The sequence below is a fragment of the Heteronotia binoei genome, chromosome 8, assembly GCF_032191835.1.
Source record: "Heteronotia binoei isolate CCM8104 ecotype False Entrance Well chromosome 8, APGP_CSIRO_Hbin_v1, whole genome shotgun sequence".
In the NCBI taxonomy this organism is placed as follows: domain Eukaryota; kingdom Metazoa; phylum Chordata; class Lepidosauria; order Squamata; family Gekkonidae; genus Heteronotia; species Heteronotia binoei.
The window spans coordinates 5,720,775-5,740,483 of record NC_083230.1 but is presented as its reverse complement, the minus strand read 5'-3'; the positions used below and the strand labels follow the sequence as shown (position 1 = coordinate 5,740,483).

General features: G+C 42.6%; 2 protein-coding genes across 2 annotated transcripts in view; one reads left to right on the top strand and one right to left on the bottom strand.

The window, feature by feature from the left end:
• The window catches only part of FBXL13 (F-box and leucine rich repeat protein 13), a 253,544-nt gene that overhangs the window by 86,942 nt on the left and 146,893 nt on the right, over nt 1-19,709 (top strand). The window lies entirely within an intron of this gene.
• LRRC17 (leucine rich repeat containing 17) overlaps nt 6,638-19,709 on the bottom strand; it is a 59,394-nt gene continuing 46,322 nt past the window's right edge. Inside the window, exons 3-4 of the mRNA XM_060244691.1 lie at nt 9,196-9,351; nt 6,638-7,213 (exon numbers count right to left, since the gene is read on the bottom strand). Coding sequence (XP_060100674.1) covers nt 6,813-7,213; nt 9,196-9,351 — 557 coding nt within the window. The 3' untranslated portion in view covers nt 6,638-6,812. The remainder of the gene's footprint in view (nt 7,214-9,195; nt 9,352-19,709) is intronic.

Below are 19,709 nucleotides of genomic sequence, written 5' to 3'. Positions count from 1 at the left end.
TTTAACACAAGGAAGCATTTATCTTTTAACATACAACATTATAAAGAGTTCTGGAGAACTGAAAAGCCTGAATGCTGTTTTGTGTCATAAGTCTGACTTGCATGTCCTTCCCCTCACATAAGGGCTAGCTATGGTTCGGCAATGGGAGATAACACCCGAGACTTCCAGGTTTTGGTCATGGCAGATTGAGCTGCTTCTCCGCAGAGGAGCAGACCAGAGCCTCTGTTCTGGGCAGAGAAGGTGATTGCAACATGTGCTGCCTACTTCTTCCAGGCAGGGAGAAGGCTAAGATATGCATATCAAGTTCTGAGGGGATTTACTTTGGCTGACTAGGGACTCCAGTGGGGTTCCTTTTTGGCTTTGAAGATTCCCCGGAGAAGGACTGAATTCAATCATCTACAGAGGATTTCGGAGGTATTTAATTTGACTTAAATTCACCAAGATTCAAAGCTTCTTTGGGACTGATTAACATCTATCTTCGAAAAGAGCAGTGTGCAGAAGGATATTGGCATTGAAGGTAAAAGATCTATATCTATCACTTCGGGACTAATATAAGACTAATTTAAAATAAATTAGATCCAATTATATCATCTTAAACAAAGGAAGATAAAGGAGGGGGTACTATTGGGACTGGTGAAATTGGAGGAATAAGATTAAAAGAGGAAAAACAATTATTGTTTTGAATACCTGTGGTCGAGAGCAGACAACCCCCTCCGAAGAGAACTGCTGACTTGGTGAAGACAACACAGGAAATGGCATCATAGAAATAACGTGAGACTTCTTAACCATTGAAAACGAGACTTCGTGGCAAGAAAGGAAGGAAGAAGCCATTAAGAGAACGGAAAATAGCAAGTCTCCCAGCCCTCTCTAGGACTTTAAATCTTAGAGAAGTATTGGTGGCCATTAAAAGAAGGTCAAAAATTTAAAAATTAATTAAAAGAAATTGGGACTTTAAAAAATAGTGGAGCTAGCAGATATCATTATTAAAAGGTGAAATCTATTGGATTATATGTTTAGAATCAACTTTGGTGCAGTTTTGGAGAAAAAAGGAATTTTTTTTTTAAAGGACAGAAAAGTTGCGGGCACCATTTTGAAGGAATAAAATTAAAAAAATAATAATATCTGGACTTGGGAGCATCAGGGAACGGTGATTTTGGGCTCATACAATCTATAAGACTATGTATTTGAAAATTGAATCTGAGAGGTCAACTTTGGAGCCTATTTAAGCAATGGGCAAATAGGGATGTCTGTGCAAAAATCAGCAACAAAGCAGATTCGAATGAGGGCTGGGTCACTTGAAGAAGCAAAAATGGCCAAATGGTAGGAGGCAATGGATGCTATGGAAGCAAGATTGGTAAAGATAATAAAGGAGTCAAAAATAGAAATAAAGAATTAAAAAAGACATTGAGTCCAGTGCAGAAGGGGTTAAAAAGGAAATTAAAAAAGAAATTGAAGATATTAGAAAAGATTCTCAAGCAGCGATAAAGAAAGTTCAAGAGGTGGAAGAAAAGGTGAAACACCAAGGTACAAGAATAGACATAGTGGATTCCACTATTCAATAAAATTCAGGAGAAAGCACTACTACTTGACTGTAAACTAATGGAAAATCAGATACAGTTAAGAGGGGTACCTGAATCTATTGAGACTGATTTAAGGACATATATAATAAAAATCATTGCTAAATTTTTAGATGAAGACCTAGATGAAACTAATCTCTATGACTACATCTACAGAGTAAATTCGGAATATGCCAGAAGAAATAAACTACCAAGAGATGTAGTAGTAAGATTTGTGACAAGAGATTTGGTGGGAAAGATTCTGAGTAAACAATTCGAGAGTACATTGGAGGTGGATGGCAGTAGTGTAAGAATCATGAAAGAATTGCCAAGGAAAGTCATCAGTGACAGGAGACTATAAAAAGTTGACAAAAAAGCTGAGAGAAAATGAAATGAGATACAGATGGATACTCCCTGAAGATTTAAGTTTTGAATATAAAGGACAGAGATTTACCATCACAAATACCCAGGAAATGACAAAGTTTTGGGGGGATCATAAGGAATTTGGGGGAACAGATCAAGAATAAAATCCATTATGGATTACAAATTAATATCTTTTAATATAAATGGACTAAATTCACCACAAAAAAGGGCAACTTTTCATTGGACTGGGAAACAAAAATGTAACATAATTTGTCTGTAAGAAGTACATATCAAACAAACAAATTATAAATTTTTGTGGAATAAACAACTTGGGATGGAATTTTGTTCATTGGCCAAGGAGAAAAAAAGGGGGGGCTGTTTTTTATATCAAACAAGAATTAGATCCAAAATTAATTTTTAAAGATGATAATGGTAGATATATTGCGGTGGAAGTGATGTTGAACTTCAAAAGAACTTTGTTGTCTGGAGTATATGCCCCAAATGGAGCAAAAGATTCTTTTTAAAAAGATATTATTCAACAATTAGACCAAGTGGTGTATGAACAAATTATGATAATGGGAGATTTTAACGGAACAGTAAAAAATACTTTGGACAAGTCTGGGGAAAAAAATAATAAAGGAAAATTACCAAAGTCATTTTTTGAGCTGGTAAAACAAGAGAGTTTAGAAGACATTTGGAGGGAATTAAACCCCAAAGAACGTGACTATACTTATTTTTCAATAAGGCATAATTATTTTTTAAGAATTGATGTGATATGGACTACAAAAGATCTTGGACTATTAACGAAGAAAATAGAGCTACTTCCTAAAATAGGGGCAGACCACAATCCAATAATGTGGTCTGCAAAATCAGCAAAAAAGACTCCAAGATGGCGGATAAATGAGGATTTGCTACAGAAACAGGAGATAGTGGTGTCTCTGGAAAAGAAAACTAAATGCTTCTTCCAAATAAATGAAAATGAGGACACTCAATTTCAAACTGTGTGGGATGCCTACAACGGAAATGAGGGGCATTTTAATTACATTGAATAATAAAGATAAAAGAGCCAAAAATAAGCAAATGATGGATATTCAGAAAGAAATTGGAAAAAAGGAGAAGGAGCTTAAGAAGAGACCTGGGAAAAAGAAAATTATAAGAGAGATTACAATATTACAAAGCCAATTGAGACATTTGTTGAATAAAGAGGTGGAATGGAATTTAAAAAGACTCCAACAGAAATCTTTTAAAGGAATGAATAAACCTGGAAAATATCTGGCTTGGCAAATGAAAAAAAGAAGGGAGAATAAAGTAATTAACAAAATTGTGTTGGGAGGAAAGGATATTGTTGATCATGAAGGAATTAAAAGGGAATTTTATAAATACTATGCCACGCTATTTAAAAGTCAAAGATTGGACGGAAAAAAAATTGATGCGTATCTACAGAAAATTAAGGTAAATCCCTTAACAGAAAACATGGAGAAGGTGTTGAATAAACCAATTGAAAGAGGAGAAATTGAGGAGGTGATTAACTCAATGAAGTTAGGAAAAGCACCCGGTCCAGATGGCTTTACGGCAAAATTTTATAAAGTTCTTGCAGAGGTGTTATTACCAAAACTTCAGAAACTGATGAACATTATAAGAACAGATGGGAAAATTCCCAACACATGGAAAGAAGCAGTAATGATACCTAAAGAAGACAGATGCTACAAATGTAAAAAACTACAGACCAATTTCATTTCTTAACCATGACTATAAAATATATGCAAGAATTCTGGCAGAGTGCCTTAAGCAGTATTTGAGCAGTTTTATTAAAGAAGAACAAGCAGGATTTCTTCCCAGAAGACAAATTAGAGATAATATTAGAACAGTTATAGACGTTATTGAATATTATGAGAAACATCCTGAAAAAGAAGTAGCATTATTCTTTGCAGACGCAAAGCAAGCATTTGATAATGTGCATGGGGACTTTATGTTTGCAGTGATGGAGACACTGAGACTGGGAGAAGATTTTATAAGAATGGTAAAGGCGATATATTTTGAACAACAAGGAAGGCTCTGTATTAATGCAGATTTAATGAAAAAAATGATAATAAGTAAAGGAACAAGACAAGGTTGCCCTCTATCTCCACTGATATTTATAATGACTTTAGAGGTTTTGCTAATGCAAATTCAAGAAGATAAAGAGATAGAGGGACTGAAAGTGAAAGGATTTTTTTTGTAAATACAGAGCATTTGCAGATGATGTAATGTTTGTAAATGAAAATTCCACTCATGTAACACCATTGTTGCTTCGTAAGATGCAAGAATATGGAGAATTGGCAGGCTTTTACATAAACAAAGAAAAATCGAAAATTTTGTGCAAAAATATGTCAAAGAGCAAACAGGAAGAACTACAGAGGTTAACAGAGTGTGAAGTTACCTCTAAAGTAAAATATTTAGGTGTGAAAATAACAAAAAATATTGATTTGTACTAAAATAATTATGAGAAATTCTGGCGTAAGATCAATGGAGAGTTGATAAAATGGAATAAATTGAATTTGTCTATGCTGAACAGAATTTCTGCAATCAAGATGAATGTCTTACCGAGAATTATGTTCCTGTTTCAAACAATTCCAATAGTGAAAGACAACAAACAATTTAAAAAATGGCAAAGAAAACTTTCAGAATTTGTATGGGCCGGGAAAAAACCAAGAATCAAAATGAAAATCCTGACAGATGTGAAAGAAAGGGGCGGATTTCAACTGCCTAATTTAAAGCTGTATCATGATGCAGTATGCCTGGTGTGGATTAAGGAATGGATGATATTACTAAATAGAAAATTACTAGCATTAGAAGGTCATGGAAATGTTTTTGGATGGCATGCTTACATGTACTATGGGAAAAATAAGATGGATGGTTTCTTCTCACATCATTATATAAGTAGTAATTTGTTAAATACTTGGTCAAAATATAAAAGATATGGAGATGAGAGAAGACCGCTTTGGATTGTGCCAACAGAAGTAATAAAATTGTATTCAGATATTAAAGAGAAGTGGTTATAATATAAACAGCTTTTAAAAATTCAAGAAGGAAAGGTGGAATTAAAATCGGCCGAGGAAATACAGTATAAATATAATTGGTTTCAATTGCAACAAATAAAGAGTTTGCTTGAACAGACCATTAAGAAATATGGAATAAGACAAGAACAAACAGAACTGGAGAGAATGCTGTTTGGGGAGAATGAAAAGCTGATTTCAAAGACATATAAACTTTTACTGAAATGGTCTATGGAAGATGAAGTAGTTAAATCACAAATGATAAAATGGGCGATAAATATAAATAAAGAAATACAGATGGAGTCATGGGAACATTTGTGGAAGAACTCTATGAAAATATCTACATGTTATAAAATTAAGGAAAATTGCTTTAAAATGTTATATAGGTGGTATATGACACCTAAGAAACTGGCAAAAATGAACAATCAGGTGTCGGATAGATGTTGGAAATGTAAAAAACAAGAAGGATCTTTCTACCATATGTGGTGGACTTGTGAAAAGGCAAAACAATTTTGGCAAATGATTCAGCAAGAGATTTCGAAAATTTTGGGATATAATATTAAGAAGGCACCAGACATTTTTTTTGTTGGGATTACAAATGGAAACATTTTTAAAACAAGATTGAACGATAATTTGGTATATGCTTTCAGCTGCATGGACATTATATGTGCAGATGTGGAAACAAGACAAAATACCAGAAATGTGGGAGTGGACTTTGAAAGTTATGCATTGGAGTGAAATGGACAAGTTTACAAGAATCTTAAAAGAACAAGATTTAGAGAAGTTCAAAAATGAGTGGGCAAAGTTCCAAAAGTATGTTGAAAAACAATGGAATGTTAAAGGATATTTGGCGATTTTTGACAATGGTTAATCTCTAAAGAAACTTTATATGGATTATAGTAAAAAAGCGAGATTATTGGAATGTATCTTTTTCAGGTTTTTTGTTAATGATTTAAGGACTACTATGAAGATGGATTATAACTGTAACCTATGGTTTTTTCTTTTCTTTTTGATGTTTTTTCTATGAAGTAAGATTCTTTAGTAGATAAAGTTTTACCTTTTTAACAAATTAAATAAAATACACTGCCGGGGGGTCACCAAAAGGGGGGAGGGATGGAGAAAATGTAATGTATATGTATTAATTTTTAATAACAAATGATAATGTGTTATTACAATATATTACAGTATAATCAATTGTTTTAAACAAAGCAATGGGAGATAACACCCTATGTACTCACAGGTAGTTTTAGGTAGAAATTTATTATTAATACATTTATTATTCCTTATTATTATATCTTACTACATGTGTGTGTTTAGAGGGGTGGCATAAAGGGTCTACTGTAGTCATCATGTAGGTCTTCAGGTTGATGGTAATTGCAAATGTAGTTTTGTCAGTACCACTGAGATGGAGGGAAGAGGGAAGAAGGGGAAATCTTGCTGCACAGACACTTGTGCAACTGTCAGATTCAACTAATATGTTGATTCAAGAGACGAGAAAATTTTGAAATGTGTTTACAGTCCTGTCTTTGTCAACTAGAAGGCTTGAGTCCAGTCGTCTAAACAGCTTAATCTTACTGCATTGTCTTAGCATTGGAGTATGTAAGATAATTGCAGTAAATCATACCCCTTTGTATTGAACTTCTACAAATTATTACCAGACACTGCAAAAATGACCCCAAAAGATTAAAAATAGTAAATTTATAAAGAAATAAGTAAACAATGCCATCTTTTGTTTAATAAATGAAACATATTTTAGGTAGATATTACCTTATGAACAAACACAACTTTAAAAAAACAACTTTTTTCTCATAGAAACAAGTATCACAGGCTTTAATGTAGCAATAAAAATACCCCCAAATTAACCAATTACAGTTACAACTACACCATGTTTCTTTGCTGTTCTTTGTGGTTCCTTGAGCCTTTCCCATTCTTCATCACCTGTGTCTTGTTCAAATGTTTCTGGATAAACAGAGAGCCTGCCTTTGGGACACTCTTCATAATAACTCCGTACATATCTTCCAACCAGCCAACCTTTGTATTCCTCTGGCTTTCTGCATTCCAAACCACTGTAGTGAACACTGTAGTGATGCTTCAACCAGTAGAAAAGGTAATGAATGTTGTAGTCACATTTCCAAGGATTTTCTCTGAGCCACAGTATTTTCAAAAAGTACAAGTCTTCTAATACTCCATATTCAAAATTTTGCAGGGAGTTGTTAGATAAGTTTAGTTCTTCCAGATTGATGAGTCCAGAAAATGCAGCTGCAGGGGTAAAAAAATATACTTAAAATGATGATTAATTTAAATATTTCACCTGCTCCTTACTTATTTGTCTAGAAGATGTATATGCAGTTCTCCAGAGACCTTCTGAAGGGAATTGCAAACGTGGGAATTGCTTCCCATCCCCCCTGGCTCTGAGTGGAACAGCAGGGAGAAAACGGGGGCAGACATTGCATAATGTGGGAACATCCAAGGCTTTTTTTGAGCAGGAACACACAGGAACATAGTTCTGGCTGGCTTGGTGTCAGGGGGTGTGGCCTAAGATGCAAACGAGTTCCTGCTGGCTTTTTCTACAAAAAAAGCCCTACATCATTTCCTGGAAGTGGAATTGACATTGTGTGATGTGTCAGGAATTTTACTGATCTCTGTGGTTTAGAGATCTGAAGAATTCCAAGAGTGTCATGCAATGCTATGATGTCACTCCTGGATTCCTAGCGGAAAGTAATAGCATGTCATTGTGCAATGCTGTTTCTCCAGACTCCATCCCCCAAATGCTCCCACTGCAACAAGTCTTTTTCTGGCAACCTTACTCACAAAGTAAAAAGAAACACTCAAATCATAGACAACAAAGGATACAATTAGCACCAGGAATAAAACAGCAACACACACACACAGGCCTCAGATTCAGTGGGAGCTCACAGGAGCACAGCTCCTGAACCTTTCTGAGAGTGCACCTCCTTCTTCCCACCTTGTCCATTGAATAGTAGGTGCAACTGCATAACAATCCCTAAATGAGCTCCACCATCTATTTTTCTACAAAATGACCCCCCTCCCTCCCTCTCTTTCTGTATGTGTGTGTATATATGTAATATTCAGAAGACAATGTCTAAAAAGACAATGTCTATGAGGAACATAAAACAGCTTTCATAAAACAGTTATGAGTTAGAAGGAGGGCATAAAAACAATTATTAAAACCCTTCCATTAAAATCTTGAATGAAAGGAAATGTTTTTGTCTGGCACCTTAAAGACACTAAAGCAAGTACTGGGCAACCTTCAGAGGGGAGAGCACCCCAAAGCTGAGGCACCAGCTCAAAAAACAAAGCATCTTTCTCAGGTTGCTACCTGTCCCACCTCTGCTGGAGGTGACACAGAGAGCAGGGCTTGGGGAAAGGATCTTCACTGGTAGTTTGGAAGCCCAGGGTCCCAGATTTACTGGAGCCCCATTTGCAGGCCCACAAGAAGGCAAGAAGAGAGGTGATGTGTACTTGGCCATCTCTGGGACTGGCAATGCAGCAGGCAATGGTTGGAGAGGTCTTTATTCCTTTGTGGACCCCCCTTACCCCCCCCCCCCAGCTCAAACCAAGCAGGCTTGGGCTAAGCCAATGGGCCACACAGGAGTCTTCCTTCTGGTCCACCTGGCTGGGTTAAAAGGGGCCCTGCTGCATTACCAGCCTCATTCGGGCTTGTGGATTTCCCCACCTGTCCCTCCCTTTATTTTGTAGAGTTTCAGGAGGGTTGGGCAGAGTCCATGTTTGCTTTGTTATTATATTCTTTTCTCTGTCACAACTGCTCTCGTGATTGTATTGTGATTGGAATGTATTATTGTTATCATTCTTTCTTTTTTTGGGGTGGGGGGCAGGATAATCCACTTTGGTCTGTTCTTGGGGATAGCAAAGCAGAAGCAAATTTTCTAGACAGAAGACTAAATAAGTAAGTATTGTCGTTCTGAGCCAAAACAGAAATTCAAACAATCTGACAGGGGCACACTACACACTTACGTGAAGTGGCTAGGTTTCTCTAACCTGACTTTGACTCAGACAGTTAGAAACTCATTCCCAAGTGCAGCTGTTCCTGCGTTCCACAGTAAGAAAGCAACAGGACTGTCAAGTATACAAATTATATCTAGAGATTTACTTTGTATGTTTTTTTAAATCCTTCTTTGAGGAAAACAACTGTTACACCACAATGTTATTTCAGCTATGAACGTATATTAATGGCCTATACAATTATCAAGTTTGCTCACCTGGATCTATGTGAACTATTCCATTACTACTAAGATTTAATACCTTCAGGTCATGAATGTCTTCAAATTCCTTCGGTCGTAGCTGCTTGATTTTATTGTTAGAAAGATCGAGTTTAACTACATCTGGAGGTATGTTACCAGGAACTGTCTTTAACTCTTGGGGAAAAGAAGAAATATATGTTATAACAACTCTGGACTGCACCACTGATTAAATGTTTAAGACAGATACACAATCAAAGTAAAAGAGCATTATGCTGGACTCCACCATCTCGAGCACTACTCATGCAAGCATACGGAGCTTCAAATAAACTGTCCACATTACTGAAGAAGCCATCCTTACATATAAAGTTCTTCTTTTACATATGCAGGGGTGGCCAACGGTAGCTCTCCAGATGTTTTTTGCCTACAACTCCCATCAGCCCCAGCCAGCATGACCAATTGTTGGGCTGATGGGAGTTGTAGGCAAAAAATATCTGGAGAACTACTGTTGGCCACCCCTGTATTAGAGCATTTTTTCATGGTTGATGTCTTCCTTGCTAGATGGCATTTCATTAAGAGTGTTGTTGTTGAGGCTGTTTAAGTACTGATCTTTCTCCTTTTCCTCAAAGCAGTAATGAGGCTTTGGCCTGCCTTTGCCCTATGTGGCTTGAATCTATGTTTTTATTCACCAGGGGCTATCTGATCTACAAATACCATCTGCATGGTGGATTTACTCTGAGGTGCAGCATGTTGTGTTGGGGCAATCTGGTATGTTTTTGGCCAAGAGCTTGGTGCCATTTGGGTTGGTGCTTTTATAGGGTTGCCACGTCCAATTCAAGAAATATCTGGGGACTTTGGGGATGGAGCCAGGAGACTTTGGGGGTAGAGCCATAAGCAAAGTTGTGACAAGCACAATTGAATTCCAAAGGAAGTTCTGGCCATCACATTTAAGGGGACCACATACCTTTTTAATGCCTTCCCTACATTAGAAATAATGAAGGATAGGGGCACCTTCTTTTGGGGCTCATAAAATTGGACCCCATAGTCCAATCCTTTTGAAACATGGAGAGCATTTTGAGGAGACACATCAGATGCTACACTGAAAACTTGGTACCTCTACCTCAAAAGACCATCTCTCCAGAGCCCCAGATACCCCGGGATTAATTCTCCATTATACCCTATGATCCAGCAGACATTTCCCTCCCTCCCCCCACTCCCATTTCTGATGACCTTGCAGCTCCAGAGGGCCTCCAAACCGGGGCTCCCTTGCCCCCACCTGGGGATTATCAATACAGAAACCACTGTGTTAAAGCATTACAAAAACTCATGCTATATGAATCACTCCACATTTATCTCAATACACTTGTTACATTATATACATTCCAGTTCTCTTGTATTATTCAAAGTCCAAACTTCATGAAAATAATTATCCACTCTGGATGCTTGAAAATAAACAATAAAGTACCAATCCTTGCTGTATTCTGTGTATTCTTTCTCAGACGCAGGAGATACCGTGAAGAAATGAATTCTCTTCCAGGCAGAAATCCTCTAATCCAACCGGTGCAGCGACACGAAACCAGCCGTAGTCGTGTTTCATTCCAACTTCCACTTGGCTGCAACAATCAACTAGGCAACAGCTCTCATTCGCAACAGCTTGTCAATTTCAATTAGCACAAAGAGGCAAATAAGAGCTGTTGCCTTAGCACTGGTTTCTAGTTGATTGTTGCGGCCAAGTGGAAGTTGGAATGAAACATGACTGCAGCTGGTTTCGTGTCACTGCACCGGTTGGATTAGAGGATTTCTGCCTGGAAGAGAATTCATTTCTTCATGGTATCTCGTGCGTCTGAGAAAGAATACACAGAATACAGCAAGGATTGGTACTTTATTGTTTACTTTCAAGCATCCGGAGTGGATAATTATTTTCATGAACTTTGGACTTTGAATAATACAAGAGAACTGGAATGTATACAATATAACAAGTGTATTGAGATAAATGTGGAGTGATTCATATAGCATGAGTTTTTGTAATGCTTTAACACAGTGGTTTCTGTATTAATAATTATCTATACGCTGTGGTTTCCTGTGTGTATTGACTTTCCCACCTGGGAATTTGCACCTCTACTCATGAGTTGCTGAACTTCCAAGTTTTTCACAGTAACACAGGGCAACCAAAGGTTCAAGTTTACCTTCATACTCTGCAAACGACCTCTGCAAGGATTGTGCAACAAATGGAGGGTCTGGGCGCCTTTCACAGCCATGTTGTTCTGCCTCCTCCCCCCTCCCCTTCAGCCTTAAAGGCCATCCAAAGAGGGAGGCTTTCTCAAGTAGAGACTGAAGCCTCTGGAGGGGGAAAGGCACATTATGGCTGTGGGGGGCAGGGCTTCCCCACCCTCCCCCCCCCGCCAGCCAGCTGACTGGGGGCGGGAAGGAGCCTGGGAAAGAGGGAGAATCCTCGCTGGGACCTGGCGATTGGCAAGCCTATGCTTTTATAATGTAATAATATTGTATGCCTTTTAGTTCTGTACCATTTTGTTACAAAGGAAGGCTGAATTGAAAGGGTCCTGTACAAATTGTGGCAGCATTCAAATACATGATTCTACTCATTGAGCTTCAGTGCCACATCTTGAGTGTAATATATAGTACTTCCACTATTGTAATTTAAACTTATTAAAAGGAGAAAGAAACTTTATAGGGAAAGTAAGAGCAGGAGTAATTCTCATCTCTGCATTATTCAGGGAAATTTAAAGTCTACTAGTGAAGTCAATGGGTTTAGGAGGGTGTAACTCTGCTTAGAGAGGCCCTGTAAACCAGTCTTTAGATAATTGCCTTTCAGTTTCTGGCTTCCATGCTGCTGGAATTGATTATTCCCATCCCCATTTCAGTCTGGCCAGTAGCGTATCCCCTAAACTGTACTCAAAAGAAAAAAGACCTCACTTTTTATCATATTGTCTCAAATGTTGTACTATGCGCAGAATTTGGTGCCACATAACTAGAAGCAAGAGCATGACTTTATGCCTTTAATCTGAGATTAAAATTGTCTTTTGTTGAGGAGGGATTATTAGCTGCTCTGAAACGAGACACTTTCAGATCAAACTGGATGAAAGCTATAGATAAGAAACTGTCTCTAGTTTGTATGACAGCTATAGATAAGAAACTGTCTCTAGTTGGTATGGGTAAAACAAAAGCCTTCTCTTTGATTAAAAGGCATGTTTTAGGAATGGATAATGAAAGTTTGTCACTTAGAGCTCATTGAGTTTGTTCAACCTTGTCATTCAGTATTTCTCTCCTGAGGTCTTTACCCCATTAGCACTTTTCTGTTTGCAAGATTAAATATTTAATCCTCCATGGTTCTAGAAGGAAGATTTTTGAATAAGGCTTATTCTGTATGGCATTAATTAGACTGACATATGATTTCATGTTCTGCTTGAATGGTTTTTTTAAAAAAAAGAATATTAGGAATTTCTATATACCCAAACCTAAAAAATACTGATTGCTGCACACCCCCTACTTATTATGGATTAGACATTACTCTGTACTCTGGAATCTCTGTTTAATTTGCTTAGATATAATGATTTTAAGATTAATTTTTTTTAAATAATTCCTTTTATATGTCTCCTCCCCCCCCCCCCAACAGATCAAAATTTGTAAAACAATCAGCTTCTAAGAGAATCTCAGGCCACTTTGCCACATTGTCTCCATTTTTTTAATCCTCAGGAAATAAATACAAGGCCACTTAATTCTTTTCTGGGTTATACATTTCTTTTATTACCTATTTTATATCTGGCCTTTGAGTAGGCTTGCCAATCCCCAGGTCCCAGCAGGGGTTCTTCTGCTTTCCCAGGCTCCTTCCCGCCCCCAGTCAGCTGGCCGGTGAGGGGAAGCCCTGCCCCCGAAGCCATCATGTGACATTCCCCCCTGGAGGCTCCAGTCTCCGATTGAAAGGCTTCCTCTTGGGATGGGGTGTCTGTGTTACTTGGAAGAAGTTGGCTGCAACTCATGAGTAGGAGGCCAATCCCTCATTTCAGAGTCACCAGAAACGGGGGGTGGGGGGGGAGGAACATCTGATGAGCACGTCATTATTCCTTATGTGGAGATCAATTTTTCATAGGGTATAAGGGGGAATTGATCTGGAGGTTTCGGGGGCTCTGGGGGAGTTGTTTTTTGAAGTAGAGGCACCAAATTTTCAGTATAGTATCTAGTGCCTCTCCCCAAAGTACCCCCCAAGATTCAAAACAATTGGACCAGGGGGTCCAATTCTATGAGCCCCAAAAGAAGGTGCCCCTATCCTTCATTATTTCCTATGGAAGGAAGACATTTAAAAAGGTTTGCTGTCCCTTTAAATGTGATGGCCAGAACTCCCTTGGAGTTCAATTATGCTTGTCACACCCTTGTTCCTGGCTCCACCCCCAATGTCTCCTGGCTCCACCCCCAAAGTCCCCAGATATTTCTTGAATTGGACTTGGCAACCCTACCGTTGAGTCCAGTGGGGACTCAAAGTGGTTTACATTATTTTCTATTCCTTCACTCTGTCATTGTGACAATCCTGCAAGGTAGATTAGGCTGAAAGTGTGACTGGTACTAGGTCATCCCAGCATGCTTCAATGGCAGAGTTGAGATTCAATCTCCCTGTTGTGTCCTAGGCTCAAATGGGAGAACTGTTACTTTTGGAGGGAACTGTTACTTTTGGAGGGAAGCTGAACAAGCCAGAGCTTGAACTCCACACCAGGGTTCCAGAGAAGGCCTAAGCGTGCCCAATCAGGGGAAGGATTGAAACATAAGTAGCCAATCAACATCTAGGCTCATACTGTACTCTGATAGGCCCTTAGGGCCCTGTAAATAGCCAATCCATGTAGATAGTTAAGGACCAATCAGAAGGGGGCAAGAATTGTATAAAAGAGCGGGAAGTTTGAATAGAGCTCAGTCCGTGTGTGTGTTCCTGAAGTAAAGCTTGCTGAAATCACTCTCCGACTCTGGTCTCTTACTGCGCCAACCCCAGTACTTTACACTGGCGACGAGGATGGGATGCCAGTAAGAACCAGCAACAGAACCAGGAACACGGAAAGGTGGCTAAATCCAAGCCATCTGGGTCCGCACCTCCGCTCTGCGCACACCCCAGCTCGCAAGCCGCCCAGACACGCTGCCAAGAATGGAGGCTCCAGCCAACCTCCTACAGCCCTTTAGCATCGATCGCCTCGAGCTGTGGGACTCGTGGGTCGAAGGCTTCCAGTCATACCTGACCTTCCGGAAGATTACAGAGACTACCATGCAGAGAGCTCTGCTTATCAGTACGTGTGGCACGGAGACCGTGGACTTAGCCAGGGCTCTTCTCCAACCCAGGAAGCTCTCAGAGACGCTGGTGGACGACATCATCAGCGCTCTGGAGAAGTATTTCCAGCCCCAGCCAACCAAGCTCACCCGGCACTGGGACTTCCGACAAAGGACACAGAAGGCAGGCGAAACCACGATGGCGTTCTTGAAAAGCCTGCGCCGGGTGGCAAGCCAATGCAGTTTCGCAGACCTCAACGAAGCCCTTCTCGACCAGTTTGTATGGGGCTTGAGGGACGAAAAACTAGTACAGAAACTCCTGTCCCTCTCCGAGTGCGACCTAACAAAGGCAATCGATGTGGCCACCAGCTGGGAGAAGGGCAGATCAGCAGAGCCACGGCTGACAAGACAGGCTGCGGCACACCAGATCAACCCTGAACCATCTACAGAGGACTCAGACGAGGACAAAGCTCTACAAACCGGCTATCGTTCAGCAGGAAGGAAGACCACCCATGTCCCACAGGGCATGAGACACAAGACACTACCTGCATGTGCAAGTTGCGGGGGCCAGCACGAGCGGAAGACCTGCCGATTCCGGAATGCCACCTGTCAACTCTGCAACAAGGAAGGCCACATTGCCTGTGTCTGCAGATCCAAATCCCGAGCACGCGTCCCGCAAAGATCTGCGCACTCCGAAGGCCAGCCAGACTTCGAGACCGACGCTCTCCACGCCCACCCATACCCGGTACAGTACCTACCCTCGCCAGTCAGGCCCTCCAAAATCCGGGTCAATGTAGGGATCGGGGGGGTGCCCTGCCAAATGGAGGTGGACTCTGGGTCAGCATCATCTATTATAGCGGCAGAGACATTTTTTAAAATTCCCACCAGGCTGAGGCCTTGTCTCAGGGACCCGGGGTTTACCTTCGTGGACTTCCAGAAGAATAAGGTGTCTATCTTGGGAGTGGGCCCGGTCCCAGCCCAATACAAGGGGTTCAAGGGCCAGCTACAAGTGCTAGTGGTCAAGAACCACCTTACAAACCTTTTCGGTCTCGACTGGTTCAAGCCCCTGGGAATAGAGATCAGGGGGGTCAATAAGACTGTCGGAGTGGACTTTAACAAGGTTTGCAAAGAGTTCCCGGCCGTTTTCGATGGCACCTTGGCCTGCTACACGGGTCCCCCGGTTACACTACACCTCGACCCCACAGTGCGGCCTATTAGGCTTAAAGCGCAGCGAGTTCCATTCGCGCTCAAGCCTAAAATTGAGGAGGAACTGGATAAACTGATTGCACAGGGAATACTAGAGCCTGTCACCCACGCAACCTGGGAAACTCCCATCGTGACTCCAGTCAAGCCCAGTGGGGAGGTGCGGATTTGTGCAGACTATAAGTGCACCCTCAACAAGGCTCTTCAGGCCCACACATACCCTGTGCCCATCGTCAGCCATGTTTTAGCCACCCTAGCCGGCGCAAAATTTTTTGGCAAGTTGGACTTGGCCCAAGCTTACCAACAGCTGCCGGTGGATGAGGCCACGGCCAACGCCCAAACAATTGTGACCCACCGGGAGGCCTTTAGAGTAAAGCGGTTGCAATTTGGCGTGAGTGCGGCTCCGGGGTTGTTCCAGGAACTCATGGACTCTCTTTTAAAAGGACTTCCCGGAGTCACTCCATTCTTCGATGATGTGCTGATCGCGGCAGCCTCGCCTGAAGAATTCGCCGCCCGCCTTAGAGGAGTCCTACAACGTTTTGAAACAGCCGGCCTCAAGGTCAAACGGGAGAAGTGCCTCCTGGGCGTGGATCAGGTGGAATTCCTGGGGTTCTCCATCGATGCCCAGGGGGTCCACCCCTCCGACGCCAAGCTGCGTGCCATCAGAGATGCTCCAGCGCCCACCAACAAGCAAGAACTCCAGGCCTTCCTCGACCTCCTAAACTTTTATCATGCTTTTCTCCCCCACAAGGCAGCGGTGGCCGAACCCCTGCACCGACTTCTAGACAAGAACCGACCCTGGGCATGGGGCCGCCAGCACGCTAAAGCCTTCCAGGATATCAAGGGCCTCCTGATGTCCAACTCCGTCCTTGCCCATTTCGACGAGACCCTGCCCTTGGTCCTTGCATGCGACGCATCCCCTTATGGCGTGGGGGCAGTTCTGGGCCACCGACTCCCTGATGGGACCGAAGTCCCTATCGCGTACTACTCGTGGACCCTCTCGTCAGCGGAGCGGAACTACGCCCAAATCAACAAAGAAGGGTTGGCAGTTGTGGCCGGCGTCAAAAAATTTCATGATTACATCTACGGCCGGCCCTTTACCCTCTATACGGACCACAAACCCCTCTTGGGCCTCTTTGCATCGGACCGGCAGACCCCTCAGGTGTTGTCCCCACGGGTCCTCCGTTGGTCCATTTTTCTAGCCGGCTACACTTACACCCTAGTGCATCGCCCGGGCAAGGCAATGGGCCATGCTGACGCCCTGAGCCACTTGCCCTTGCCTGACGTGGATCCCGATTCAGCCCCGGCTCATCAGATCCTACTGATGGACATGCTTCCGGACAGGCCATTGCTCGCCCGCGACGTTGCTGCCCGCTCCGCTCGTGATCCAGTCCTCTCCCATGTCTTGGACTGGGTGGGGAGGGAGTGGCCCAAGGGCTCGACTGGGCCAGAATTTACTCCGTTTGCAGCCCGGAAAGACGAACTATCCACCCACAAAGGCTGCCTACTATGGGGCAACAGAGTCGTCATCCCCAAGCCCTTGCAAGACCAAATGCTGAGAGCCCTGCACGAGGCACACCCGGGCATAGTCTGCATGAAGGCTCTCGCACGGAGCTATGTCTGGTGGCCCGGCCTCGATGCAGAAATTGAGGCTTGGGTTAAAAGGTGCCCGACATGCCAGGTGTCAAGGCCTGACCCCCCACGTGGCCCAGTGCAATCATGGGAATCCACCAAAACCCCCTGGTCAAGACTGCATATGGACTTTGCTGGCCCCTTCCATGGGCAGACTCTACTCATACTAGTGGATTCATACTCCAAGTGGTTGGACGTGGTCCAGGTGCCCTCGCCATCATCGCAGGCGACCATCACGGCTCTGAGGGCCATCTTTGCAACCCACGGGTTGCCGGAGACCATTGTCACTGACAACGGCACAGCATTCACGTCCGCAGTGTTCCAGGACTTCTTGGCCAAGAACCTCATCAGGCACATTCGCTCTGCCCCGTTTCATCCAGCCACCAACGGCCAGGCAGAGCGGATGGTGCGCACGGCAAAGGAGGCCTTGAACCGTCTGGGCCCCTCAGACTGGCCAAAAGACATGGCGTGTTTCCTAATGGCCTACCGGACCACACCTACCGCCTCCACAGGTCGCAGTCCAGCAGAACTCTTCATGGGCCGCCGCATCTGCACCCTGCTGGACAAGCTGCACCCTGACCGAGCCCCAGACAGGCGACCGGCGCCAGAACACCTTAAAGCTCCCAGAGGGTTCTACCCAGGTGAGATAGTGTGGGCACGGAACTATGCCACCACTGGCCCCGCCTGGCTCCCTGGAAAGGTGGACCATGTCACCGGACCGGTCTCCTATGCAGTGACCTTGGAGGGTGGACATCTCCTGAGGCGACACATCGACCAACTCCGAGGTCGCCTGCCTGCCGGGGAGCCAAGGTCAGAGGCTCCAGATCCGGACAACTTAAGTCCCCGAGAGCCTGACACAGAATAGGGTTCCGTGGAGCCCGCTTCTGCCCAGCAGGAGGAGACCCCCGACCGCGCAGCTGAACCCAGGTCTCCCGGGGCCGCCGTCCCAGATGTCTCCAGCTCTGCAGCCGCGGAACCACCAACCAAGTCGGAACGCCCAGTCCCCTCGGAGCTCCGACGCTCAACACGAGACCGCCGCCCTCCGGCATATCTCCAGGACTATGTCACCTGATACCTGGAACTATGGGGGGAGGGGTGTTGTGTCCTAGGCTTAAATGGGAGAACTGTTACTTTTGGAGGGAACTGTTACTTTTGGAGGGAAGCTGAACAAGCCAAAGCTTGTACTCCACACCAGGGTTCCAGAGAAAGCCTAAGCATGCCCAATCAGGGGAAGGATTGAAACATAAGTAGCCAATCAACATCTAGGCTCATACTGTACCCAGATAGGCCCTTAGGGCCCTGTAAATAGCCAATCCATGTAGATAGTTAAGGACCAATCAGAAGGGGGCAAGAATTGTATAAAAGAGCGGGAAGTTTGAATAGAGCTCAGTCTGTGTGTGTGTTCCTGAAGTAAAGCTTGCTGAAATCACTCTCCGACTCTGGTCTCTTACTGCGCCAACCCCAGTACTTTACACTCCCAGAGCTTAACCTCTTCACAACATTGCACTTGAGTGCAGTTGTTCTGCATTTCTGTTTTTGTGCATAGAAGGCCATGCTACTTAACAGTCTGGGATTTCTGTGTTCAGATGTCACAACAAACCATAGTTCACACACAAAAAAACTACTATTAACAAACCATGTATAACCATAGTTTAAAATCTTAGTTTAACACCAACTGACAAACTACAGTTTGTTAAGTGGCTTGCATTGAGATATCACACTAAACTGGAGTTTAATGAAGCCATGGTTTATAAACTGTAGGGTTTTTATAATATCTAAATACATCTGGTAGTTGGTAGAATCCCTTTTTTTTACATGATTCTTCTAATTGTGGTTGAGATACTTGGTGAAATGGGCATGAAGGGTTTTGCTTTACTAAGAGCTGTGATCCAGGAAGATCTAATTTTAAACCTCTCCTCAGCCAGACCCCTCTGGATGCCCGGCCTTAGGCAATCTCTTACTCAGTCTCAGGCCACTTATGGGAACAATAATCTTTACCTACTTTATAAAACTGTTGTAAAAATTACAACAATTATTTTGTTAGTATAATTAATTTTGCATTACTGATGTGTTTTTTTCTCTCTTGTGATTGTAAACCTCCTTGGGAATCATAAACCCTAGGTCTTCTTGATTAACCTTATTTGAAAAATGGAAGATATTGCCTCTCAAATTGGATTCTGTTATACCAATAGGGAATGTGTGAGTGTGCACAGCTTCACCTAACTTAATGGCAAATTTTCTTAAACCACCACCCCACCACTAAATTTTTTCCAGGGCAACTAAAATGATTAAAGGGTTGGAGATTGCCTAAAGGGTTGAAGAAAGGTTGAAACGCTTGGGGCTCTTTAGCTTGGAGAAACGTCGACTGCAGGGTGACATGATAGAGGTTTACAAGATAATGCATGGGATGGAGAAAGTAGAGAAAGAGGTACTTT